The sequence below is a fragment of the Protopterus annectens genome, chromosome 6.part0 (genome assembly GCF_019279795.1).
Source record: "Protopterus annectens isolate FY-2018-M chromosome 6.part0, PAN1.0, whole genome shotgun sequence".
Taxonomy (NCBI): domain Eukaryota; kingdom Metazoa; phylum Chordata; order Ceratodontiformes; family Protopteridae; genus Protopterus; species Protopterus annectens.
In genome coordinates, this window is record NC_056737.1 from 264529434 (window position 1) to 264557295 (window position 27862).

Below are 27862 nucleotides of genomic sequence, written 5' to 3' on the forward strand. Positions count from 1 at the left end.
CCCTGAAAGTGGGTCTTGCATGGTATAGTCAGACCATCCTGGCAATCAAACACACAGAAATTAATTAATTAATTACTTAATTTTACTACTAAAAGAGAAGGAAATGTGGTAATACAGTCTTATAAATATAAAGTAATGAGAAAGACTTCTGGGATTTCCTGTAAAACAAGTTCATGTTCCTTCTATGAAACATTTTTTTCCACAACTAATGTATATGATAATGACTGTAAAGGGCATTCAGTTTTCAGGCTTCTTTATTACTATTAATTAAAGAAATTGGTACTATGGTTAGCAGAAATTGTTGACACAGCCAAGCAGAACAGAAGTATTCAATAACGTATGCATCCATTTCTATTTTGTAAGATGCCACGGTACTTATACAATTTAAGTGCATTGTTTTCACTCATCTATATTATTTATAATGTATTCATTTGTAACTCCCACTTCTGCTCAGTGTGGTGACTGTCACAAACACTAATCTTTGTTAGTCTCCTTTCCTTACAATCTTCAGTATTTATCAGTCTGCTGGGAACATATGGACCTGTACACAAATAGTTACCTTAGATTTGCCAGCAACCTTTGTTAAGTTAACCTCCAGCTCTAACTCCATATCCGCAGTTGCATGAAAATGGAAGTGTTCCTCTTTGTTGTGTGGTGTGTTCCATTTATGCATTTCTTCATAGGCTCCAGATAGCTTTAGACTTAGTCGTTCATCGTCTGTAAGAATTAGAACCAATGAGGTAATGACTCAAGGTGAATATCATCTGTTCATGCCACTATATGGCTTAAAAAGAAAACACAAATGAATAGTGTTTATTACCTGCATAATATCTCTTTCTGTTTCTTTTCTTACTGTACTCTGTAATATGGGGGTATTCTTATTATATTTGGAAGCTAAACAAGTAATAATCTTCTAAATGGGAACTTTGTACATTACAGTTAGCTATTCTTACTTATTAACCTCACAGTAATAAAGCTAAACAGAGTTTACATGGTCAAAAGAATTAACCCCCCCAAAAAAAAAAAATAAAACACACACACACAACAAGGAGATCAGTCATGATGTCCATTTAACAATATTAATGTGCTACAAAAGATAATCAGTCTTGGCAATATGTGTTATGTTGTCCTGAAGTGAATCTGAAGAAATTTATCCACAAGCCTTGCTTATAAAGTGAACTCTTGAAATCCTTGTGCCAAACACCTAGACTGATTATGAATGGCAACCCAGTCATAATCCTGTAAACTATGGCAGGTACAACACACGTGGCCCTTCCCTAATGAATGCATGTTGTTTACTCTAGGTTAATTCATCTGCTACTTAACAGTCTACTCCCAGTCCTTTATGCCTGTTTCATGTTCTCTTGAGCTCTACTATTTTCAGCTCTGAAAATTCTTAGGAGAGGTAGTTAAAGTAGTGCCATGAACCTGTCACTTGATGTGTGGAAAAGTACTTTGTCACATCTCTCTAAAACTCGCCTTTGGAGTGTAACCCCTTATTGTTTTAAGATTTTGTTTCTGAAATATCTGGACTTGTGGGTATTTTTGATTCTCTTGATGTACTTAGCAGTGTGTATCATAGTTATTGTTTGCAACATTTTGTGTAAGGCAACACATACTAATTTATTTTGTTTTCTTGACATGGCTTCTTGTATCGAACCTGCACTATGTTGGCTGCCATTTTGTCATCATTATCTATCTTTCTACAGATTTACTGAAAACAGCTCTCCCAATGTATGTACAGCATTCCAGATGTTGTTACATCCATGCATGCAGGCCGGAAGGATACCTTCCTTCTTCTGTTTGCAATACTGCTTCATATGCATCCCAGTATCTCCTTGCCCGTTCCTACTAACACTTTTTAATGATGATGTCCCAACTTTAAACCCAACATAACTACCCCACAGGTGTTTGTTTATCATTGTCACTAGTAGTGTCTCATCCTGGCTGTCTTCACTGTCCCCCCACAGTCTGCATCTACTATGCTAATTTTAAGCTGTTATGCAATTGTTATTCATGTAACAGTGCAGTGTACCAGGTAATCCCATTCATACCATCATATGTGTCACAACTGTTACAAATCTTTGTGCCATCTGAAAAGTGACAAATTATTTTATTTAAATGCCTCAGAGATTAGATTTTAGCCACAGAATTGAAGACCTTATTACAGGTAGCAATCTGCTACAGTGAATCAGAGGTACGACAGTCTGTCATGTGCGGTCATAATGCCAGATAACATTTAATGTTGTTGTTGTTGTTTGTCTTTTGGCTCTTCCCGGTTAGGGGTCGCCACAGTGGAACTCCGGTACGCTAATGATTGGCAGTTTTTTTTATGGTGTCGAGTTGCCAGCCTGACACCCAATCTTCAACGAAGGCACGCCCATTCAACGCATGTCTTTCGAACACCCACTTGACCATGGGGAGGACATGCAGACTCCACACAGAAGGCATTCCCAACCCAAGTCGAGAATCATTGCGTAATGCATATAATGAATATGATTTTTTTGAATAACATAAAGAAATTTCAAACTTAAGGCAACTGCATTGCACAGGTATACTGAATTAAATCCATTCATTCAGTTTTGGATTACCCAATTAATCCAATTTAGTGCAACATGGACTCTGAAGCTCACCTCAGCACACAGTGGGTACATGGCATATGATGTATTTACTTGATGATACTCGGTGGATTCAGTGTATTGTAAGCACAAGAAGCTGTTAACTATCTTGACAGTTATTATAAAAATAATAACAACAAAGCAATGCATTGATTATGGAATTACACAGAGAGAAGACAATATAAACAATAAGAAACATACCCAATTAATGCATATATAATGTGCTTGACAAACCTTGCACATAGGAATATGTAAGGAATGAACTTCTACCACAAAGATATAGCATGAACTAGAGGTAAGAATAAACACATGGATCCAGTACATATGAATATACAGCTAGGTCTAGAGGCAAAGCTAAGTGCATAAGGGTTCAGCACATACAAACAAAATAAATGAGTCAGGGAATGGTAAGGAAGCAGTGTGTATGTATATATGCAGTTACAGACTAGACTATAATTAAAGGTCAGTAAGGGTGCAATGGTTCAGAATGTTTGAGTATCTAAGACAAACAAATCAGAAAAAGAGGACGGGCAAAGAAAAAGTTGTACAAGGGAGTAAGAAAACAGAGTGCTCAGACTGAGGTGTAGTCTGTCAGTCACATTTTGGAGGGCCTGGAAAGTTGCAAGGATTGATCTCTCTGTCTGATCTGGTTGTTAAAGAAAACTCTGCATGCCACGGACATATTTAGGGAGAAAGGGAATATTCATTTGGGATGACTTCAAAGGGGGGGGCACTAGATACCAAGGATTAGCCTTAGGTTTCTTTACCTAGCAATGCAATGGTTATGGAGGGGCTTTACAATGGCTTGTTTTGCATTAACAGGGAGTCCAAAATAACAGCATAGCTGGCACTCTAGCCAACAACATCCACAATACCTGTAAATGTACCTCAGATGGTCCTAACAGATGTCAGCACATGAAGAAAAAATTGCTGGGAAAGAAAAAATGTTTTTAAATGTATACTTTCTTCTTATTTTTGTTGAACAAAGTAGAACAGAAACAGGTGCACTGACAATACTGAAGTTAATGCAAAATTAAACAGAAGTTAACATACTTATTGGCAGCAGCTAGCAGCATTGATTAAACTCCTTGCTCTGTACGGAGACAATATGTTTGCATTCTAAACATTCCCCATGTCCAGCAACAACAGCCCCACACATTAAATGATCACGTGATGGCCTATAGCTTCAAAATAACTCAAAAACATGTTTTAGCCAAGCCTGAAAACTGAAGCCCTTATAGTAGTAAGAATTAAGCTGCCATGTTTTTTGAAAGCTTCACTGAGCCACCTCCAAAGAACACAGTAAAATGGCATTGTCAAAGAAACAAAGTGAAAATATCTAAAAGGAGTGTACTAACAACAGGTTCTCCTGCATGATCAGGATTTTGTCAGGGTTATATTATGACTAATCAATAGATGAACTGCAGAAGTGAAGGTCAGCAAAATGAATTCATTAAATTGGCAGTTAATTGAAACAGGTAACATTAAAATTAGAAGTAGTACTTTTGGAGGAGGAGAAGTTTTTTCCCTTTTTCTTAATTGTTATTTGACCTTAGAGTTAGTATATTAAAATAAGGAGGCACAAGGAATGTAAGCAGACTTGATCCCTTGCAAAAACATTTATTTATTTATTTTATTTTTATTTTACATTTGTTTACTGGGAAAGTCCAACTGGAACTAGGTTAATTTACAGTGGAGGCCCGGGGAGAAAAGCACCACATCAAACAATTACAGTGCCATATAAAATCAAGATATATCATACGATAGTTTGTTCCAGACAGGCTTACTTTACACAATATTGGACCCTGGATATTGGTATTTGGTAAAAAAAAACACACATTGACTGATGCAATCAAAGAGACATCTCACAAGACATAATGGTAGCAAATAGTAGGCCCTGTATGTAATGTTACACATTTTTTCAATTTGATGACTTTTAACTTTGCATTCAGAAACTCCAGTTTAACAGTTTCTCAGTGCATGTGAGTTTGTGTGTTTTTGATCTATCCATCTATTTTTCTATCTATATAAATATATACAAGTCAATATTCTCAAAGAAAGGACAAAAGGGCTTCTTACTCCAGGCTCAATGAATCTGAGTAAAGTGCCTAGGAGAGCAGTCAAATTACGCAGATGATACTCCGTGCCAGGCATACCTCGACTGCAGAAACAAATGCAAGTAGAGGGCAACCAACTTCAACAAAACTGCCCCTGGCAGCACAACAAAGAATATTCTAGGCATTGCTCAGCTTCTTTCTTCCCTATAGTTGCCACTTCTGCCTTAATAAATAATAAATATTGCAGCATAGATTCATATGCATGTACTAGGCTAACAACCACTAGGGCCTTTTTAAGCCTAGCCATGCATCTCAAAGCTCTGACAAGTTCTCTTACCAATGATAAGTGTAAGCAGGGGTTTTGGAGATTGAACATTTACAAGCAGGAGCCTGGAAGATGAGTCAATTACAGGCTGCCTGCATCTTTCTTCTTCTTCTTTCGGCTTTTCCCGGTTAGGGGTTGCCACAGCGGATCACCTGTCCGCTCATGATTGGCAGTGGAGTTTTACGGTGTCGAGTTGCTGGCCTGGCATCCAACCTTCCACAGAAGGCACACACACTCACACCTAAGGCGAATTTAGAGTGTCCAATCCACCTACAGCATGTCTTTGGGATGTGGGAGGAAACCGAAGCACCCGGAGGAAACCCACGCGACCACAGGGAGGACATGCAGACTTTGCACAGAAGGCACCCCAGCCGAGGATCGAACCAGAGAACCTCTTGCTGTGAGGTGGCAATGCTAACCGCTGCTGCCTGCATCAGTTAGAGAAATAGGTGCCATACCAGGGATGAATTTCCTGTTTCCCATCAATCTGTCCAAGTTATACTTGAATTGGGTCAGATGGATGGGGAACCTGTTCCAGAGACGTGGTAGTCTCTGGGATGCATACCTGTCTCCAGCAGTCCTATTACCACTGCAAGCATGGTTTACGTCTTTAGAGTAGGTAATTCTGGAATTGTTTGTTTTGCAGATATGCAGGAGGTCCATCAGGGTAGGGTCTGACAATGTCTTGTATGTCAGGCATAAATTCACCCTCAACAGTCTATAGGGGACAGAATACAGAGACAGGGCTTTGAGGTGACCTACATAAGACATGTTACTTATGTCCTGTATTCTTTTAGTGAGTAACTTCTGTGGATGTTCATGTTGGATGCGCATAATTTGGTACATACCAAAGGGGGCATTGCACTCGTGACAAGTCTGATGAATGCTGAATACAGTGGAACAATGACCTTCTTGGACCTAGATGCCATACCTTTGTTTATAAACTGCACAACATAGAATGATTTCCTCACTAATGCAGGCACGTGATGGTCAAAGGATAGATTACTGTCTATGTGTGGCCACAAGTCACTGACTACTGGGTTGTATAATGGTAAATGCCAAAATCCACAATTTGGCTAGGCTACTAACCTGTACTTCTGCACTAGGACTTATATTTTATTGCCAAAAGGTGGCTTTGGTTTGAACATCTTTTCCTACCCCTACCAAACTAGGGTTCTTCCTTCAGAGCTCTCCTCTTTCAAGTTTTAATAATAATATCAGCTAGCCCAAATGATTCAGGAACATATCTGGTAAAATAGAATTCTACTACTGCATATAATTTCTTGCTGCAAAGATCTTTATACCCAAGCAACCTTCTCCATGAAACTATTTCACTTGATCACTTTGTATGCTGTTACACAGCTATAGAGTTTGGCTCTGTGCCACAATAGGCCCTGATCATTGAAAAGGTAAATGCAGCATTCTGATAAATTAAACACATGAAACAGCTGCAATACTAATCTGATGTCACCATATTTGTCTCTAATTGTAGGAGCCGACAGCTTTTTTTAGTACCGATGTTTTAGAATCTTGTCATTTTACTTATATACAAGGGAATAGTGCAGGCAGAAATTATCAAGTTTTAAGAATCTACACAAACCCAAATCTGTTCAGACCAAATTGGAACTAAACCTTGGGTTTGTTTCCCACATGGGTTTTGTACTTTTTGCCAGTATGCATACAGAACTAAATTTTCTATATCATGTAACGTAAAGTTTTTGAAATCAAAGAACTCATGGCATGTAGCAGAGAATGGGTTTGTTAATTTTATATGAGGGAAATATCTTGCCAGTTTAAACCAAGGTTCTGCTTTCATGTTAGTGACTTACATTGTTATACATTTAAACATAAATATCAGCACCTGTGAGTAGGGATATTTCTTTTAGCCCTGATAAGCACAGCAAGAAACAATGACTGAAAATAAAATAAAAACTGTGAATTACACATTTAGGAGCATTTATCTCCATCAGGGCTAAATGACATGTTAGAATTATTTGGACCACCAGATGGTGGCAGATAATAAGAGATGTGTGATCATTTGTTTGCTTGCTAATTCTATTAGAAATATTGACTTTTTTATGATATGGCTCACATATGTGACTACACAGGTGTTTGGAATCTTTTGAAACAAAAATAAAATTAATCATTAGGTCTCTTTACTTCCATATTAATGTTACACATTTTTATGTTTATATGAATCAGTTTTGATTATACATTGTCTGCTGAATGATTACATGTGGATGATTACTTATTTGGTGATATTACTTTATTTTTATAATATTTTCATTAATCAACCACACATACCTACAAGGTTTCCTACCATTTTGTGTTTAAATATTGTTTAAATTGCTTCAGTCTTATGCACTAACAATGCTACATTGTAGATTTCTTTGTTTGCTATTGTTGGCTGGCTGGCTTAATAAATTAACATTTAATAAACTTAAGCTTTGGTGCTGTCTTTTGGTCTGTGACTGTATATTGAGGTGCATCTTTCCTCTGTAGCTTGGTCTATGCACTAGCCCAGTAAATAAAGATATTTGTATGTTGATATATCTACATATAGATATATAAAGATATATGTATCTGCATCTAGAAGGGGTGTGAGGGAGCCCTAGCATTACAGAGTACATGGACATATTGCTTTTATGATGTAAAGTGAAGCTAAGTGTTTTTATTTTAATTTAAAGTTTCAGGACCCACAATTATGGGTGTTCTACTTGCGACGGATAACCCACATCCATTGAGTTTCCCTTTCCAGCTAAGCTCCCCCAGTTCTGAACTGGATAAGACTAGCATGGCAGAATCTATTGGCTATGGATATGTACCAGCATTTGTCTGAAAAGCTGCTGGTCTCCAAAAATCCCACCCTACAGTTACAAGAATCTATTGTAACCACTTTTCAATTCTCTGACACCTCTCCATTATTGATGGTCTAGTTATTACTTTATTTTTATAATATTTCCATTAATCAACCACACATACCTACATGGTTTCCTACCATTTGGTGTTTAAATATTGTTTAAACTGTTTCAGTCTTATGCACTAAAAGGCTGCATTGTAGTTTGCTTTGTTTGCTGTTGTTGGCTGGCTTAATAAATGAACATTTAATAACTTAAGGTATGGTGCTGTCTTTTGGTCTGTGACTATATATTGAGGTGCATCTTTTCTCTGTAGCTTGGTCTGTGCACTAGCTCAGTAAATAAAGATATTTGTCTGTTGATATATCTACATATAGATATATAAAGATACATGCATGTGCATCTAGAAGGGGTGTGAGGGAGCCCCAGCATTACAAAGTGCATGGTCATATTGCCTTTATGGTGTAAACTGAAGCTAAGTATTTTTTTGTTTTTAATTCAAAGTTTCAGGACTCACAATTTTGGGTGTTCTGCTTGGGACGGAGAACTCACATCCATTGAGTTTCCCCTTCCAGCTAAGTTCCGCCAGTTCTGAACTGGATAAGACTAGCATGGCAGAATCTAATGGTTATGGATATGTGCCAGCATTTGTCTGAAAAGCTGCTGGTTTCCATAAATCCCACCATACAGTTGCAAGGATCTTATTTTTTACCTACTTGTAGACAGCTTCTATTGTAGCCACTTTTCAATTCTCTGACACCACTCCATTACTGATGGTCTAGTTAGAAAATTCAATAGAGGAGGGTCAAAGCCCTTCTTCTGAATTTTTCAGAATTTTTGTGGGTGTGCCACCCAGGTCTTGCACCTTGTCTTCTTTCTCTGCAACCAACATTTTTATGTTTACTTTCTATATGCACTGTTGTTTCTTTCTCCCCTGATCCAGCCTGTCCTCCCAGTCTGCTACTGCCCCACATATTCTTTTGCATATGCAGTTGCAAATAATTAATTTAGAGTCTCAGCAGTATCAATACCCTGAATGCATTCTCTTTGTTGCTTCATGAACATCCAAAGATCAGTCTTACCCCCTCACCCCCAGGTACCTGTAGAAGCCTTTCTTCCATTTTTGAATGCTGTGGAAAGTTCTTTCTGAAAGATCAATTTTATTTTCTTACTAATTAGACTGACTGCTTCCTAGAGTTATTGGATTCCCTTTTTGTTCCTCTCCTTTCTTCTTCAGTCACTGGTAGGCTGTCTTTTTGTCCCTCATTGTATTTTGAGTAACTACAATGACTTCCTGTTTCCTTTTGGCCATCCTCTTAATTTCAAGACCAATTTCCATTGCTGTGAGAATTCTTGTCCTAAATGTATTCCGCAGTAGGTTTTGACTACCAGATGGCCATCTTCTCTTCATATAATATTTCTGTTTTCTTATAGTCATCACTTTAGAAGTCCATCCTTTTCCTCTCCAGAAATCTCTTCCCTTATTAAGTATAATGTCGAGTCCATTATTTTCTATTTTTTTCTCGTATCAGCTGATTCTAAGCAGTATGACCCAGGGATATGACATGTATTTTCCAAATGTAGACCTAAATGCTGGAATACTGATAACTGTAGCAGGGATGTTGAGATTCCACGTGTGTAAGATCTCTTTTCTTTCTTCTCCACTCCTGTAGTCTTCCGATTTTGTCATTATACCGTTCTCTGAAGCTGGTGGCTGAAAAACAACCACCAACTTCCCCTCTAGTTTATTAGTCAAACAACTTAACATTCTGCTGCAAAACCCTACCGCTTTCTACTTACACCCCTGCCATTTTCTCTACTGCATCACAGCTTAAGCCTTTATTAACACAAGTTACTAATCCAGCATCAGTTATATCCTTCCTGTAGTCCCTGCATAGGAGATATTCTAGGATGACTATATCCAGTCCCACTTATCACCTTACTTTCATGTACTGGGATCAGTAGGTCTCATATGTATCTTCTATATCTTCTAGCATTACAGAGCACTTACAGATTTTTTCCCATGCTCTAAATGCTTTCCTGCTAACTGTCCTCTTCCCATTCCTGACTGTGCTGTTTCCATCCTCCCTTTCATCCTTCCAAATAGGTTTAAAAGTAAACCTGATGCAAATTTCTAGTCCAGACTTCAGCATGGCTGGTGCTATGTGGTACTTGTTCTGGCACTGTGTAGATTTTTAGTCCATGGAATGCCTCCACCCAGTTTGCTACTATGACTTCAGAAAATGAAGGATTGTACCCTCACCTCCTGCATGCCTATGCCACTCCAACCCTTTCCTGAGCTATTTCAGTCATCTCTCCTGAGGGACTTTTTGCATATACATGTAAAACTATGTGAGCACCTCTGGCTATTGATGAGGACTCGGAGATCTTTTCTTCTACAGTGTCCCTTCCTAGCTTCAGCCTTGATAAGCTTCACCACCTCTGAACTACCTTACTCGTATGTGCTAACCATAAATCTAAGCCTAATTGTACCCATTATGCTACTAAAAATCCTTTATCTAACATACTCTACAAAAGAGAAAAGGACACAGAACACACACACAACACCAAACATACAAACAGTAAAGCTATTCCCTTACCTAACCCTTGCTCCAAACCTAACCCATGAACACTCACACATAGACATTAACCACTGTAACATTTTCAGTGAAACACTCATTTTTATGCACACTCTTATTTACCTACACTATAGAAATGAGCATTCAGTCAATTGTGCATGTGGTCATTTGACAATTCAGTCAGTTGTGCATTCATTCTTTTTATACACCCACATGAACATTTCAGTCAAATGTATATAGGTTCATAGGTAGGTACTAGGCTATCTGCCCGAGGGCATTTATAAGCCTAGCCAGAGTGGGTCGGCTTTCACTGCCCCATTGATTAATTAACTGATCCTCTGTCAAGCAGAGCCAATGAAGTGATGCCAGGGGTGTATTTTCTGTTACCCATCCACTCGTCAAGGTTTTTCTTGAAGAGTGTTAGGGGCTCTGCCTAATGTAGTTTGGAATTTTGTTCCAAAGCATGGGGAGTCTCTGTGACAGGAATCTATCTAACATGTTCTATTTATTGTTGTGGTGAGGTTTAGCTCACTAGAGCGCGTGGCTTGCAGTGACTTGAATTTCTTTAGGTGGAGCATGTCCATCAATTCTGAGTTGGACATGGCTTTGTAAGTCAGGCAGAGATCACCTCTGAGTAAGCGATATGCCACTGAGTACAGCCAGAGTTTTTTCAGTCGGGCTGCATAGGGCATATGTTTGAGGCCATTAATCCTCTTGGTGAGGTACTTTTGTGGTCTTTACAGCTGTTGGAAGTGTCTTGTGAGGTACATCCCAAATGGGGCATTGTACTCTATGATAGGTCTGATGAGTGACAAGTAGAGGGGCACTATAACCTCTTTATTTCTAGATGCGAACCCTTTAGTAATTAGATGGGCCACATAGAAGGATTTCCTAACTACTTTGCCAATATGATTGTCAAAGGAGAAATTACTATCTACCTGCTTCCCCAGATCTCTTATTACCTCTTCTGTATTAAGGGGGCTGCCACCTATGTGGTAATTCGTGGGTGTTTTGTTTTTCCCAAATGGGATGACTATGCATTTTTTGGCATTTAGCTTGAGGCCATGACTTTGACACCAGGTGTCTGTCTCAGTAAGGCCCTCTTGGAGGACGTCTGTGTCAGCCGGAGAGTCAATTATGGCTCCTAGTTTGCAGTCATCAGTGAACTTGGTTAGCCATAGTCCTCCTGTGTTTGCCTGTACTCCTGAGAAGTATATGCCGAACAGTAGGAGGTCTCAGGATTGAGCCTTGAGGGACACCACTTGTGACTGGTTTAGAGTCGGACCTGGAGCCCACTGTTCTTACTGTGTGAGTTCTGTCTGTAAGCCAGTTGGCAACCCATTTCATGACCTAGGGTTTATGTTTAGGCTGATGAGTTTTTCTGTAATACCCGAGTGGGAAATGGTGTCAAAAGCCTTGACGAGGTCAAGGTAGGCTGTGTGAACAACCTTTCCCTCGTTTGTGGCCTTGGTGACTGTCTTGAAGAAGTCAACCAGGTTTAGTAGGCATGATCTGCCCTTAACAAAGCCTAACTGGGTTGGGTCAAGTGTTTGGAGGTTCCCAATGTCTTTGTTAATGAGTTCCATGATGATGCGCTCCATAGCCTTGCAGACCAGGCTAGTCAGGCTTATGGGGCAATAGTTACCAGGGTCAGTTGTGGCCCTTCCTTTGTGGAGTGGAATAACCATTTCTGTGTGCCATTCTATGGGCACATAGCCTGTGGAGAGGCTGAGGTTGAACAGCGTGTTTAGGTGGGGGATTACTTTGTTCTGTAGTTCATGCAAGACGCATCCTGGGACATCATCTGGCCCCATTGACGCTGTGTTTTTGGCTTTTGAAAGGGCTGTTTTCACCTGTGCGTCTGTGTTTCTGGGACACTACACTTTTCCAGTATTGTTGTGCGCCCTTTTGGAGTGAGAGGGGGGTGAAGTTTGTACTAAATCTATCTACAGGATGTTGGCAATATCAGTAGGTTCAGTATATTTTGTGCTATTTTGCACTAGTTCAGTGCATATCTGCGAGTTGTCACTTAGATTCTTAACACAGCTAAAGAAGGCTTTGTGGTTATCTTTTAAATCCTTTGTTATTTTTCTTTTGAAGTTAGCCTTGGATGATTTTATGAGGGACCTTAGTTTCTTACTGATCAGGGTTGTCTTTCCTTCTTGGGATTTGCTTTTTTTCTGAACTAGTTTCCTCCTTCTATTGTATAGCCTGTTTATGGCAGTATGTAATATATATTACAGACACAAACACACGTACACACAAACACAAACACACAGAGACATATATGCACTCATACACAGTTCAGGGGTGTGGGAGCTTGTCCCCATATTAGGAGGTACAGGGGGCTTTACCTCTTGCAAAAAACGCTTTTTGTGTTTTGTGATGTTGGGGGTGTTTTGTCTAGTAACTTCCCAAGGCCTTAGATGTTTTGTGTTCAAATGATGGCATGTCTATTAAACAAGATGCAAAAAAAGACTAATAAGGCCTAGTTAACTTTATTTTTTCTTAAATTTTGTGTTCTTTGATGTGCATTCTTAATTCTCAATGTTTGCTCTTTCATTTGGAATACTAGGACTACTTGGGTTTCCATATTTGGCTGTGTTGGTCACTTTTTTCCTATTTCTACTCTCTTAAGTTTTACCTTCCATAAAGCCTATTAACAGTTATCCCTCTTGTCGTAGTTACTCTTGTCTGTAGTCTGTAGAATCCTTATTCCCACTGTTCTTCCCTTATTGCTATGCTTTCAGGATGCAGCTCATTCATAGCCTTAACCTTTTAATTACACTGTCAGCCATCTCAGTGCTCAGCTGTATGTTTCACATTAGTACACGACATACACCTCTATTCTCTACATAGTGTTAGAATATTCGTAACTAAAGCTGAGCTGGTTGCAGTAAATATGATGATGAGATAAATATAAACTGCCTGTTAACTTTTGTTGTGAGTGGCGACTACTGGCAAAATGAGAAAAATACATTATTTTCTAATGCAGGCCGTCATGCACAGTCTCAAGTTATTATAAAAACTTGACAATGTCTGGATATGGCCCAGGAAACCCAAGTTCAGTTAGCTGCTTTGGTTCCTGATGGAGTTGGCTGGGAAGGATGAGAGAAGGCAACTACTGTCAGCCTGCATATTATGAGAGGAGAGAGACGGCTCTGGCTCACCTCTTGGGTGACATCTAGTGGGAGTACTAGATGCTGTACTAAAGCATGAGCCAATGAGTCATGATGCATATGCACATAGCTGAGTGTGTGTGCAGAAGCACACTCCCAAAAACAAGCAGCAGTAGTGGAGCTTGGAGAACCCCCATATTGAAAGCAGATATTCTACCAAGGGAGGGTTAGGCAGCTCCACCAGACCTGCAAACTAGCCTGCTCCCTACCACCTGACTCTTGCCATTGGGAAATGAATGGACCAATTAGTATACCCTAACAGAAACAAATGGGCTCTAGTACTCTTACCTAGCCTGTGTATGCCCGGCTCTCACCCCACAGAATTTAAGGGCTGATTGGATGCAAATAACAGAGTATTGGGCTGGTCCTGCAGAGGTTCCCAAGGCCTTAGATGTTTTGTGTTCAAATGATGGCATGTCTATTAAACAAGATGCAAAAAAGACTAATAAGGCCTTAGTTAACTTTATTTTTTTCTTTTTGTGTTCTTTGATGTGCATTCTTAATTCTCAATGTTTGCTCTTTCATTTGGAATACTAGGACTACTTTCTTGGGTTTCCATATTTGGCTGTGTTGGTCACTTTTTTCCTATTCCTACTCTCTTAAGTTTTACCTTCCATAAAGCCTATTAACAGTTATCCCTCTTGTCGTAGTTACTCTTGTCTGTAGTCTGTAGAATCCTTATTCCCACTGTTCTTCCCTTATTGCTATGCTTTCAGGATGCAGCTCATTCATAGCCTTAACCTTTTAATTACACTGTCAGCCATCTCAGTGCTCAGCTGTATGTTTCACATTAGTACACGACATACACCTCTCTCTATTCTCTACATAGTGTTAGAATATTCGTAACTAAAGCTGAGCTGGTTGCAGTAAATATGATGATGAGATAAATATAAACTGGCTGTTAACTTTTGTTGTGAGTGGCGACTACTGGCAAAATGAGAAAAATACATTATTTTCTAATGCAGGCCGTCATGCACAGTCTCATGTTATTATAAAAACTTGACAATGTCTGGATATGGCCCAGGAAACCCAAGTTCAGTTAGCTGCTTTGGTTCCTGATGGAGTTGGCTGGGAAGGATGAGAGAAGGCAACTACTGTCAGCCTGCATATTATGAGAGGAGAGAGACGGCTCTGGCTCACCTCTTGGGTGACATCTAGTGGGAGTACTAGATGCTGTACTAAAGCATGAGCCAATGAGTCATGATGCATATGCACATAGCTGAGTGTGTGTGCAGAAGCACACTCCCAAAAACAAGCACCAGTAGTGGAGCTTGGAGAACCCCCATATTGAAAGCAGATATTCTACCAAGGGAGGGTTAGGCAGCTCCACCAGACCTGCAAACTAGCCTGCTCCCTACCACCTGACTCTTGCCATTGGGAAATGAATGGACCAATTAGTATACCCTAACAGAAACAAATGGGCTGTAGTACTCTTACCTAGCCTGTGTATGCCCGGCTCTCACCCCACAGAATTTAAGGGCTGATTGGATGCAAATAACAGAGTATTGGGCTGGTCCTGCAGAGGAAAAAAAGAAGTGAATGCTTTGTTTCCCCGGTATTTATGGTGTCCCATTTACAAACTGCCATAACCCATTGCCCTCCTAAATCTTCAGAGACATGATGGAAAGGAAATCAAGGCATCCATGTAAGATAACATCCTTAAGGTAGGAAGATGCTACTGCCTGCTTCCGTACATGATATGCAATGACATCAATGTCCTTTGTATATATGTATTTTTTTGCATGCACTCTCTGCAGAAGACAGTTGTCCTACATACTCTATTACTGATGCTCTATGTCAGCTAGAACTCACAGCCTCCACTGAGGGGAGGCTGTAGCAAGAAAGAAGATACCCTACATTCTCTCCAAGGGAGAAGAAGAATTGACAGAATGACAAACAATCTCTCTCCCACTTGTAAAACAAAAATTATGAAGGTCTTAAAATGTCAAAAGAGGCTTTGCACCAAGGCAACTTGGATATTATTACCATCACTGGTGGAGGGGAGAGTCAGAATATGAATCACCTGCTGGTTCACCCATGAGGAGCACTATGTGTTACATCTCTGGAGAACTGGTCTTCTTGGCACACACTGCAAATGGTGCTGTGTAAACGCCAAGCTTGGGGAGTAGCATGTATGAAGGCATGCATGCTTCACAACTGTGGAGCTTAAAGAAGCTGCTGAAAGATTTAAGAACTCGGGTGTGGGGTGGGGAGTGATCTTCATCTGGTGACTGCCCTGCTCCATATCACCTGACCCTCACCTTTCAAAAGGGGCATACCTGGTGAGATCAACCTTGTGAATGAATGTACCATTTATGTTTCACCCTAAACAGGGGATGGACCAAACCCTCCAAACCTCCACAATGAACAGGGAAGCAGGTGAGCTCAATGGCAAGGAATGAATGGGTTGTATGAGACTCACCCATCCAGGTACCCACTGCAATCCTAGATGGGGCAGATTGGTGAGCTTACCTGGCTGGCCAAGTCCCAGATCCTTATGAGGAATGAATGGGTTATTGGATACAGGTAGACAACAAAAAAAAGGTTCTACAAAATCTGATGGGCACAGAAATGTTAAACAGCTAATGTATCAATACTCACTATATTTAAACACTCTTCTTTCTTTTCAGGCTAATACATAATTGCTTAGAATCTGAGAAATTAACCAAATCCCCTGGGCTGTATTTACTAAGGCTTTACATTTCTACAAAGACTTACATTTGGTACAATCGTATAATTTTTCAGACACAGGAAAGTAAAGTCTATTTTTTTCTCTATATATGGATGGCGCAGTGGTGCAGCGGTAGTGTTGTCACCTCACAGCAAGAAGTTCTCCAGTTCACTTCCTGGCTGGAGTGCCTTCTCTGCGGAGTCTGCATGGCCTCTCTACATTTGTGTGGGTTTCCTCCAAGTGCTCCAGTTTCCTCCCACGTCACAAAGACATGCGTCTGGAGTGTTGCTCCCTGGGCCACAGCTGAAAATTGACTTCATTCCAAGTCAGACTTTCCTGGTAAACAAATAATAAATAAATATACTCCTTATATTGTTATGCCAGTCAGTTATTAAGCTCCTCCACTAGTGCCCATCCTCCCCTCCCCTGTTCACTCCTTCTATTTACCTGAGAAAGCCTATGTCACAGATCTATTGCTAGTTGTTTATAGTTAGAGTCAGGCAGAGATACCGGTGTGTCTGTCTGTCTGTTTGCCTGTATGGGTGTGTGAAGTGGGGACTACAGTGCTAACAATCCTGTCATAGTGTACAATACAAGTACATGTATGTTCTGCCAGTGCACAGTCAGTCAGTCAGTCAGCAACTGAACATGAAAGTGTGTGGGAGCTGTTCTATTGTTAATGTTATTTCTATGCCTACTTCACATGAGGGAGCTCCTTGTGGAGTAGATGAGGGTTAATACAAGTGGGCAACCACTAGAATACAAATAAATTATCATTAACATAGCATATAGGGGTCTGAGGGACAATTTAGACACCAGGAGAAAGACCATCACTCTTTTTTTCTTTAAGTCAGGCCCATTGCATGCCAAGTTAATAAGCACATATCTAGATGATAACATTTTGAGTTTATTAACTAAAACAATGTATAACGTTCTGTAGATGTTATGATGTATCATGCTGACACAAAATGTGTGTGTCAATGTGTGTTTTTGTTTAAGTGTTGGGCAATATGGAGCCTGGGAATATTTTGCAGTGCTCCCACAGGCAGGCAGCTGATCACAGGGACTTTACCTCTAAGAGTGTAGTCTGGAAGGATACAATCAGGAGGTTAGTTTGTCACTGAAGGGACAATGTGTTGTGCTGAAAGGAAGACCTGGAAGCACGGACTGAGGGAGACCAGAGTCAGGGTTAATCTCAGCAGCATCACCTGTGGACTGTGTTTGATTTTTGAAACTGAGAGTGAGGCCTAGCAGAAAGGCCTAGGAAATTTTTGTGCTAAGTGAGAGGCCTAGGAGGCCAGTCTAGAAAATAAAGAGCTGTTACAGTGCTTGATTTCTGAAGCTGAGAGTGAGGCCTAGAGAAAAGCTTGTAGTCTGAAAGTAATCCGTTGGATTATTTGAGCTGGGAGCTGAAAGTGAGGTTTAGGAAAGAGAACTTATCTGTATATGGACAGGACTGTATGGATCTGGTGAACTATTTAAAAGGTTCTGCTTTTGTATTTAACAAGCCAAGTGAGCTGATATTTGAGTTTGTAAGTTTAAAAAAGCGAGTTTTTTGCATGTCCTGCCTCCAGTGTCTTCAAAGACAGCGGACTACCCACAGGTTATGACTGCAGCAATGTGAGACGAAGAACATCTGTTTGTTACCATACAGATTTCTTCCTTGCAGAAAAGTGCAGATGTGTGCACTGGGACCATGCATGGGTATACTGTCCAAATCTGGTACAAATTAGATTCCCTCAACAAAAGCAATATCCTGCATCAAGTTACAAGGTTATGTCAAGAGAAGAGGTTTAGTTCATTTCTGTGACACTATGTAATCAGAGTACAGCAATATCTAATAACTCCAGCATCTTAAAATAATGCCCTACTGTTCTCCCAGCTAGACCATCAGATTCAATAGCTGTCTTAAATATCCTTCTTTCTAATGCAGGACTGGGTATTATTGAAACTCAAGATGTATTTTTCACAAAATAAGGACATAAATGTCATTTTCCACTGTAGGTGAATTTGTTTAACTACCCTTTTCTCTAGCAAGTGTTGCACTGTTCAACTTTATTTGAAGAAATATGGCATGTAATTCAGCTAACTTCATAATTTTGTGTATATCCTTTTTCGAGTTTTTTTCTTATGGCAATGAGGACTAAACTGAAATGCACAGATTAAAATGGTATCAGATGTGTCTAGATAAATGTGTCCTATAAAACATATTTTTGGGGGTTTATTTTGGCTGTGCAGAAAATATTGACTACATTCTCAGCATTACCATATAGCTCAATGTGAATGTATAGAAGAAGAAATCTCTGTGCCACACCTGAACTGGGAATGCTGCTTACTAGAATATGCTGCCAACAGTTCTAATCTAACCACCTGCACCCTCTCGTGACTGAACTTGCCTTGCCACCTAGATAGTGATCATACTCTCCAGCAGAACCACAGTCACCTGTGCATGGTGTAAGACACACATGGCTTGGATACTGGAAGGCAGGCATGAAGCAGTTAAGTGTAGTGACAGTGAGGGCGGGAAACCATTGTGCAGGGATGGATAGTTCCACTGTACTCAGGTCTGTGGTAAATGCTTCGGAAAACTCCACCAAGCTATTGCATAGAGAATCTAAAACCATCTTATGATTAAAGACCAGATATTAAGCAATATATTCTGTGTGAAGTCTGCATGTCCTCCCCGCGGTTGGGTAGCTTTCGAAAGACATGCATGCGTAAATGGGCGTGCCTTCGTTGAAGGTTGGGCATCGAGCTGGCACCTCAGTGTTTCGTAAAAAAATCTACTGCCAATCATTAGTGGACCGGAGTTCTGCTGTGGTGACCCCTTACCGGGAAAAAGCCGAAAGACAAACAAACATAGGGGTAATACACTTCCCAAAGCAGACTGACAGTGATATATAAGCCTATATTGCTGCAATTTTAAGTCGATTAACATGTATGCATGATATCTAACTATTCAGTTGGCTTTTTTTAAACTGTTTATGTCGTTCAAGTTCTGACTGAAGTGCACAGTTTTGTGTGTTTAACATTAAATTTTAGTAAAAGGAATTATGCATTGAAAGTAAAACTGGTATACAGGAATTAGTATGAACTAGACTGAAGGAGACTTACCATTTAGATATGTTTTATTTTCATTTTCTAGCACTGATATTTCTATACATGAAAAAGGACGAGTCTGTAAACGGAAACAAAAAAGAAAAACAGAATTCCAGTCAATAACAGTAACAGTCAATTATAAAACAGTTATAAAACATTATGCAAAAACTGTCATCAGCAGTGGAAAATACAAAGGTCATAGATATGACTGTATACAGGATGATACACTAAACTGGACCTGATTATGACTAAATCATCACTGCAAAGAGACTGGAAGAATTCATTCATTTATTTTTAATGCTCATTTTGTCCTATTTTGGGTTGTAGTAATTGTAATTGCTACTTAAGTGTGGAATTTCTACTTCTGCTTCATAGAACTCTGTAGAGATTTGCAGAAAAAACGGGAGTCCTTATTCTAGCACTCAGTGGTCATAATCTGATCTGAGACAGGACACCAATGTCTAACAGGATACACACATTCACACAAGCCTAGAGAATAATATGCCTAAATTACAGATTTGGAATGTGGGAAGAAACTGGAACATCAGTAAAAAAAACACAAAACATGCAGATTCAGTATGACCTGCTCACTTCACACAAACAAGCACCCCAGCTAGGATATGAACTGGGAAAACCAAGTACTGTGAGAATGCAATGCCAACTGCTGCACTATTGTGGCACCTGCCGAAAAAATATGCTTTCCAAAAAATATTTTTCTTTGTTGTGGATTGATTCCAGCCCTACCTAATCCCTGAATACCCTCCAATTTTTGAAAAATAGAAAATTTGCTGTTATTTCAGTCTTGGCGACAGAAGCTGTTTTTTCTTGAAGCAGCGCTTTTTGGATGACTGGACTCTTTCTCTCCATCTTATTTCCCTGTTTGACTACATGCACATGACTCTGATGCTTTCTTCATATGGCAGCACTACGGTGGCCCCGCACCACTCCCTTTATTATTCTGCCTGCTTCATATTGGACAGTTTTCTCTCTTCCATATGGATCAGGAAGCAAGGGGAACAATTGACCTCCTGCTGTTCAGGATGAAATAAGTACACAATGTTCCTTCCCACAAGTCTCTTTTCTTAGTCTTTTAACCTCGATACTTTGACATTATGTTTATACTTCATATTACACTCCACCTATGTATAGTTCAAATTCAGCATTTTATTTTGTTCGTTTTTACCATTTCTTGCCAACAGTATAAAGAACTGTACTTCTTGCCAGCTCTTAGTGAGGAATTGTGGAGCCTAGTACTCCAGATGTAGCATTAGCAGTGTCTTATACAATTGGTTGTTAACTCTAACATCTCTAAAGTTCAGTTCCCTAGCTATGCATCCCATCACCCATTTGGGCTTCCTTGGTGCAGTTTCACATTCTATTGAATGAGTCATTATAGGGATGGTTAAACTCAACATACCTTTTACCTGTCTTATCACAGCAATTTTTGACTTACAGGCTATCTGAAAGTGTATATTTTCCCATACCTGTTGTCCATTCCCATTTCAAAGTATAAAATATAATACTTCCAGCGCACAAACCACAAAATTTACAAAATATGAGTGACATTAAAAGTGGCATTGTCAGAGGTACTATCTCATGTTTGAGGTTTAAAAAGGAACTGACACCATTTGAGAGAATTCAGAATCCCATAGGATTTATGCTAAGTGCTAATTCACACAAGATTAGTTTTACCTGCTGTCACAATATATGGCTAATATGCATCTTGAATATAGGCTTTTACACTGAACATGTATTTCAGCTGCATAAATGGCCACTTTAGCCAAATTCTGTGAAAGCAGAAAAATATTTAAAAAGCCTCAGTGGAATTAGCACAGGTTTCTTAAAACCCCAATCCTATTCAATCTAAATAACTGTGGTTTCCTGTGTCATAGAAGGGGACCTATAGCTTGCTAGGAAGTGGTATTGGATTTTGTCTATAGTGATTTGAATGTGGAGAAGCTCAGGTGCTTTGTCCTGTTTGACCAGCCTTGAAGTATATTTATTTTTGATGTAAATTGAAACACCTCCACCTTTAGTCCCTGTTTGTATAGTAGCTGGTCTAAATGTGTGGAAGACATTATAACCTTGCACAGTCAGTGTGCTGTCCACAGCTTTAAACTTTGTCTCAGTGACTGCACAGATCTCAGCATTCTCTAGGGTGAAGACAGCTTTTAGAGACTGGAAATTTTTGTTTAGACTCTTAGCATTGAGCAGTAACACCATTAAGTTTTCTTGGTTTTGATTTGCTGTGTTACAAGGACTTTCAGTTTGGCATTGCCTAAAAATGGCACTATAGAGGAAGACAATATTTTAGCTAATATTCGAAAGCCTCGAGGGGAGAGATGCAGACCATCCCTGGTAAAGCAGCTAGCAAATATTACACCCCCTTAGAATGACCCCAGAAATTAAGCCAATTATTAAAGTCAGTCATCTTTTGTTCATATTGTGAAATCATCCATAGGGAAGGTAAAATTATGCTCAATGCTAGGCTCATACCAGTCTGAGGTACATATTCCGAGAGCTCTATGATGTTGTCTCTCTTCATGTAGTCTAGGGAGGTATGTCTCAGGTCATTTATACCCACATGGACTATGACTGAGTCATACTGATACTTGTGGTCCAGTGACATGAGTGTATGCATAATGTGACAGATCTTGGCCACTGATAAACAACTGACCATGACTTTCTCTTTACTCAGCCTGGTGAGAAGGACATTGGTGTGTCTCACAATAGAGTGACCTGAATGTTGGATTGTGTGGAGGCTTGCCTTATGGGCTTAGAAGTAGAGGCTCCATGAAATGTTATGTATTGATGTGGGTGTTGTTTTGAAAGAGTGCATTCAAGGCAACTTGTTATGTGCACTCCATCTAGGAGGTCTTTGGGGTTTAGGAAGGTTACATTTAAGTGCCTCAGGATATGTTGGTCTATGTATCTACTTTCAATTGTGGGTGATCGGTGCAATGTGTACCATGTGTACTACTGACAACATTATTGACATTAGGAGTGCTTTTATGTGAGAGCTTTGCCTCCAGAGACATTGTTTAAATACATCTGCCACATACCATATAAGTTTGTTTGAAAATTAACTGGTTGGCAGTAAACATGAGACAATTTCTGCATTGCCTCAGGATGCCCATATCTACCAAGATGGTAATGGAGATAGTGGGAAAGTTCATATCCATGGCAACAGACTTTTTTTATTGATTAGACAGCTGGAGTGAGAATATAAAGTAATGTCAGGAATATCCAGTTTGCAACTCTGGGGTCAGTGCTTGTCACTGTAAACTAGTTGTCCTGTGCTAGGTATTGGTGAAAATTCAATGGTGATTTTGCAGTAAAAATGTCAAGTTAAGGTATCTGTGTCTATACAGAGCACTGCCAAACACTTGATGGGAAACTAATAAGTAGATCCTGATAATTTATGGATGAAGTATTTAGGCAGATATTCTAAAGTTAGAAGGAAATCAATTAGTACTTACTCTAAACAAAGAATTAGCTTGTTAAGAATGATTAAAAGAGGGGAGATGCCTGAATGGCTACTGCATGACTACTACTAGTGTTGGTCTCACCACAGCTTCAGTCTGCTAGGATATATTGCTCCTTTGCTTCTTCTCTCACCAGAAGCAAAACAGTAGCACCAGTGCCAAGATGAGAAGCAGGTAACAGCCTGTTTGGTGATCCACAGTCTTGTCCCAGAGAATACAAGGGACCGTAGGCTTGTTTTAGCCTTTTTCTGGTACAAGCCTTGAATAGCAACCAGACCAATCAGGAAGGTCAAGCAAAGACACTCACTACTCAACCAGAAACAGTCAGGAATCAATGCCCTCTGCTCCTTCTCTCACCAGGAACAAAATATAAGCACAAATTCCAAGCTGACACCTATGAAGCAGTTATTAGGCTTTCTGGTGATCAGCAGTCCCTAGGAAATAATGTCCTTATGCTCTTTCTCTCACCAGGAGCAAAACAGAAGCATGAATCCCAAGATGGCTACTGAAAAGTAGAATGTGGGCTCTCCAGTAATTGGTGACCTTGGAATGGATGTTGAAGATTTTAAAGGTAAGATGGCAAAATGGGTTAACATCCTAAGCCCTGCAGTGTGCACTAAGCAGTTAGATATGAAAGAGGGGGTAAATTAAGTTTAATGTAAGGTGGAAAAATGGATTAATATCCTAAGCCCTGCAGTGTGCCCTAAGCAGTTGGATGTGAAAGAGGGGGTAACCAATTTTAAAAGATCAAGATAGCTTGAACTTATATTGCAAAAAAAAAAAAATCATAACTCTGGTTGGGTCATTGGTAAGACCTTCTCACACTACAGTAAGTGTTTAATAAGGCTGTTAGTTTTCTCAGTTTTACATAGTGGAATCAATTAAAATAACAAATGAACTGATGTACTGTCAAATTATCAGGTGTTTAATTACCAGTGTATATAACAGACTAATCCATTAGTCCGTCACAATAGCTAGGATGTTTCACAATGTTTGCCACTTAACTTGTGCATATCCATGAACATATCTTAGCATTATGCCCCTGCACCATCACAGAATTTTAAGAAGGTAACTTAGTTTGGTAGTGAGACTAAGGCCATGCCAAACTGGCTTGATACCAGTATTATGTTTTGTTTTTAGGTGGATGCAGATGTCATATGTGGGGATTCATGGATAATGTATACTGCTAAGGGTACTCAGCCACAAAAATATGCTCATGAATACTAATTATTCAGCTGAGCAACAGGGTAATTTGAGCAGGAATGTATGTGGGTGAGACAGCATCTAATATGGAACTTTTAAATCAACAATTAGTGAAGTATTCCTAACATAGTGGAAGAGTGAAAGGGAGAAGAATCACATCATTTCTTCCCAATTTTATCCTTCCCAAGGCTCTATTCTTAGTCACTCCCTCTTCAACATTCTCATCAACACCCTCCAAACATCTGCCACAGTAGGCCTCCATAAAACAATAAACAGATGACTTTGCACTCATATGCATATCAGACAACTTGGCACATCTACAAAAAAATTAATCAGAAAGCTTTAACAGCCACTGAGACATGACTTAATAACAAATAAATCATGCTCACCCCCCCAAAAAAAAAAAACAAACTACTTCTTTTTCCCAACTTACCTCTTCTCCTCATTACGTTATGTCCTTCCCATCCTAACTAACCACAAGTCATCACAAAAAGCAAAACTTGAATAATGCTATAAAAAAGTGACTAATTTTGCAGCAAATAACCCTTTCAGAATCCACCACTGTATAGCATTAAAAAGCCTAAATTGGTTAGAACTGCCCCATCAACTAACATATACACAGTGTCTTACCACCTATAGAATTATCTGGTATCCCTCTGCTTGTCTGGCACTAAATATCATTCTACACAATCATGTTCCCACTCAGTTATAATGATCCAATGACCAAAACCTCCTCTTTTTCCATAGGCCTGTTAAATCTACTGATTATGGTCTGTACTCATACTATGTTGCTTGGGTCTAGAACTCCTTGCCTGTATCCACCAGGTCAATATACTCCCTCCAGTCCTTTAAAACCATTCTGAAAGACTTCCTACCCAAAATATGGTTCTGTTTTTACTCAACCCTAAGATAAACTATATTCCTAAATATGAACAAATACCTATTCATACCTTACACCTCCTTAATCCCTCATCTTTGCTCACTTCCTTAATTTAATCACTTTCTCTGCCCTGATTCTCTAAATAAATATGCCATAACACTGTTTTTTCATCTACTTTATATTGCAGTTCCTGTTTGTATTAATATTATGTATTAATTTTTCTAAAATGGCGAAAATGGGCTCTAAATATTAAGTCATAGTCATAAAAGTTGCATCTATTCTAAAACTGTATATTCACATTATGTCTAATTTGGTATAATTAAATTGTAAAAGTCTTTGTTTTGTTATTGAAGATTATAAAAATATTGTTCTAAAATGTTTTTGTAACACTTTGGAGATTTTCTCTGTAGGCTTCTACTGAAAATGGGCAAATACCCTGTTGGACTTTCCCAGTAACTAAATATCAGTAAATCAATAAATAAATACCTGACACAATCCTTTTCCTGATAATTTGTTTCTGCATTCATGAAATAACTTAATGTTAAGACCCAGAAGATTCCCTGGATGTTTATTATACATTTGTTTGTTTGCAGTTATTCATCACTGAACATAGTGTAGTCCATAGGTTTTACATCATTAAATTAGCTAATTACTTTTTTTTACAGGAAGCTGCATGTCATATGGTACACCTTATAGAAGGATTTTTAGTAAGGAAGTCATGGAGGCTAGTCACATGCCTTATGCATTTAGAAGTGCAACAGGTATAATTTGCAGTATGATAAATGTTACAGCTGCAACTACCAGATATTCTCTCACTGCAAGGAAATTTAGCAGAAACTTGGAGTTCTGGATATAGGGGTTTGATTTCTTTTTCACTTTAAGTAGAAAAATAAGAAGCCCAAACAGTTATACTTTGCCAAATACCAGGATGTTGCTGAGGAAGAATATTTGAAAGTACTTAATATGTTTATTTTTCCTGAAGTGGAAAACAACATAGCAACAACTAGAAAATTATTTTCATCCTAGCAATAACTGGATATTTATTAACCATTTATTGCCCACAAGGACACAGGGTCATGAAGAGGCTGCAGATGCTTATTTTACCCATCAGAATAATCAACCAAAAGACTGAGGAAATAGTGAGATGCACGGTTTATTAATAAGATGTAACATCAGTTGCATTACAAGAACTGATCAAACAATGGGCAGGCTGTTTAGGAAAAGTATACCCAACCATGTCAAATGTAGAGGATAAATTCAGGGTGAGAAAATTTACAAGAACACTATTACAAGAATAACATTAGTAAAAGGAAGTCCGTATGATAAATGTTAAGACAAATAAAAGGCAGAAATAAGAATACAGTGTGAATATATTAAAAAAGAGAACTATGATGTGTATACAAAGTATGATGCAGCTGGCATCCAGTCTCATTTAATAAGTGCGGCTATAAGCATAAGAGAAAGTAATGTTTTACACAAATAATTTTAGAGAAACCATGACAGAAAAAAAATATTTTGCAAAGTGGTATAAAAGGAAATCCAAGTGTGTTCAAAAGAATATACATGTAATTCAACGTGTGAAAATAAACTGCCTGTTGTTACTAATAAAGTAGAAAAATTAGATTCTGTGAAGTCTGAGAATGCATCTGAAACATTAAAACAAGTGTGCATGTCAGACCGTTGGCAAGAAATACTAAAAACCAAAATGTGGAATTCGAACTGTGCAGAGATGCAGAATGCAATATGAAGTATATAGATAATATTGAAGTATTAAGGTTAAAAGCTAAGAAAAGAGAGTTGTGTGTGCATTGTGTACTCATTCAATGAGGTTTTCTAAGGTAGGAAATGACTTTCTTCAGAGAGATCTTTTGAAAACAATCTTCTACTCTAAACATATTTCATTAGAACTGTTAAACTATGTTATTACAAAAGAAATTAGAAATATGAAATCTGTTTTGTAGACAATGGGCTACACACTGGTGTTAGTAGTAAATGTATGTCCATAGATGCTGATTTTCTACTGCAGATTTATAAAAGAAAACTGGTATTTTATTTGCTAAAAATGACTATTGTTATAGTCCCAAAGGGATATGCATATTGGCCATAGTCAAAATATCAGTGGTAGAACTGTTCATCGGTTTAGGTGCTTTCCAGTAATGTCTTACAAGAAAGGGTATCATCATGCTGTTTTAGGATATTGTAGAATCTATGCAAATTATGACTATATTTTTGTAATATTTAACAATAATATTAATCTACACAACCATTTATGCTAGATAACAAGTATCACTGACAATGTTGTATGCCTTAATGTTTTCTATACGATGGCAAAATGTGTTCACCTGCTTTTATAAAATTAACGCAAGTGTGAAAGCATACCTAATAATTAAGTCATAACTGCTTAACCAAAAAACATGTATGTCTCATAATGTCTTTGCATTGCCCATCATATTTTAATGTCATTTTTTTCACTAATACCCACTACTTGCATACACTATCTCCAAAATGACAGTTTTAAACTACATTGTTGCATTATTAATTTAAACATGTAAAATGTATTTATTTATTTCGTTAGTTAGTGCTTACTAGGAAAGTCCACTAAGCCTAAAAGAGTCCATTTTCAGTGGAAGCCCTGGAAGAAAAGCTCCAACAAGAGCATAGATACAGAAAATATTAAACATTAATTGGTGCAACAGTAGATACAGTGTTACAGATAGTGATTATAGTAATATATACAGAATATATACATAAAAGCAGGAATTTTGTTAGTTGCCAGATAAATTCTATCAGAGAGGTATAAGCAGAGCTATATTAATTAAGCAATAACCGATGACGTTGGTATGGTATATTAAGATTTACCCATGGCTGGTATGGTTTAATCACAAGGGTGAAACCCACGTGATTAAAT

At 38.7% G+C, this 27862-nt stretch overlaps 1 protein-coding gene across 1 annotated transcript in view; it reads right to left on the minus strand.

Moving 5' to 3' along the window:
- Positions 1 to 27862, minus strand: part of LOC122803821 (cytosolic phospholipase A2 zeta-like) — a 620934-nt gene that overhangs the window by 444560 nt on the left and 148512 nt on the right. Inside the window, exons 7-8 of the mRNA XM_044073506.1 lie at positions 19402 to 19465; positions 560 to 717 (exon numbers count right to left, since the gene is read on the minus strand). Of these exons, the coding sequence (XP_043929441.1) occupies positions 560 to 717; positions 19402 to 19465 (222 nt within the window). The remainder of the gene's footprint in view (positions 1 to 559; positions 718 to 19401; positions 19466 to 27862) is intronic.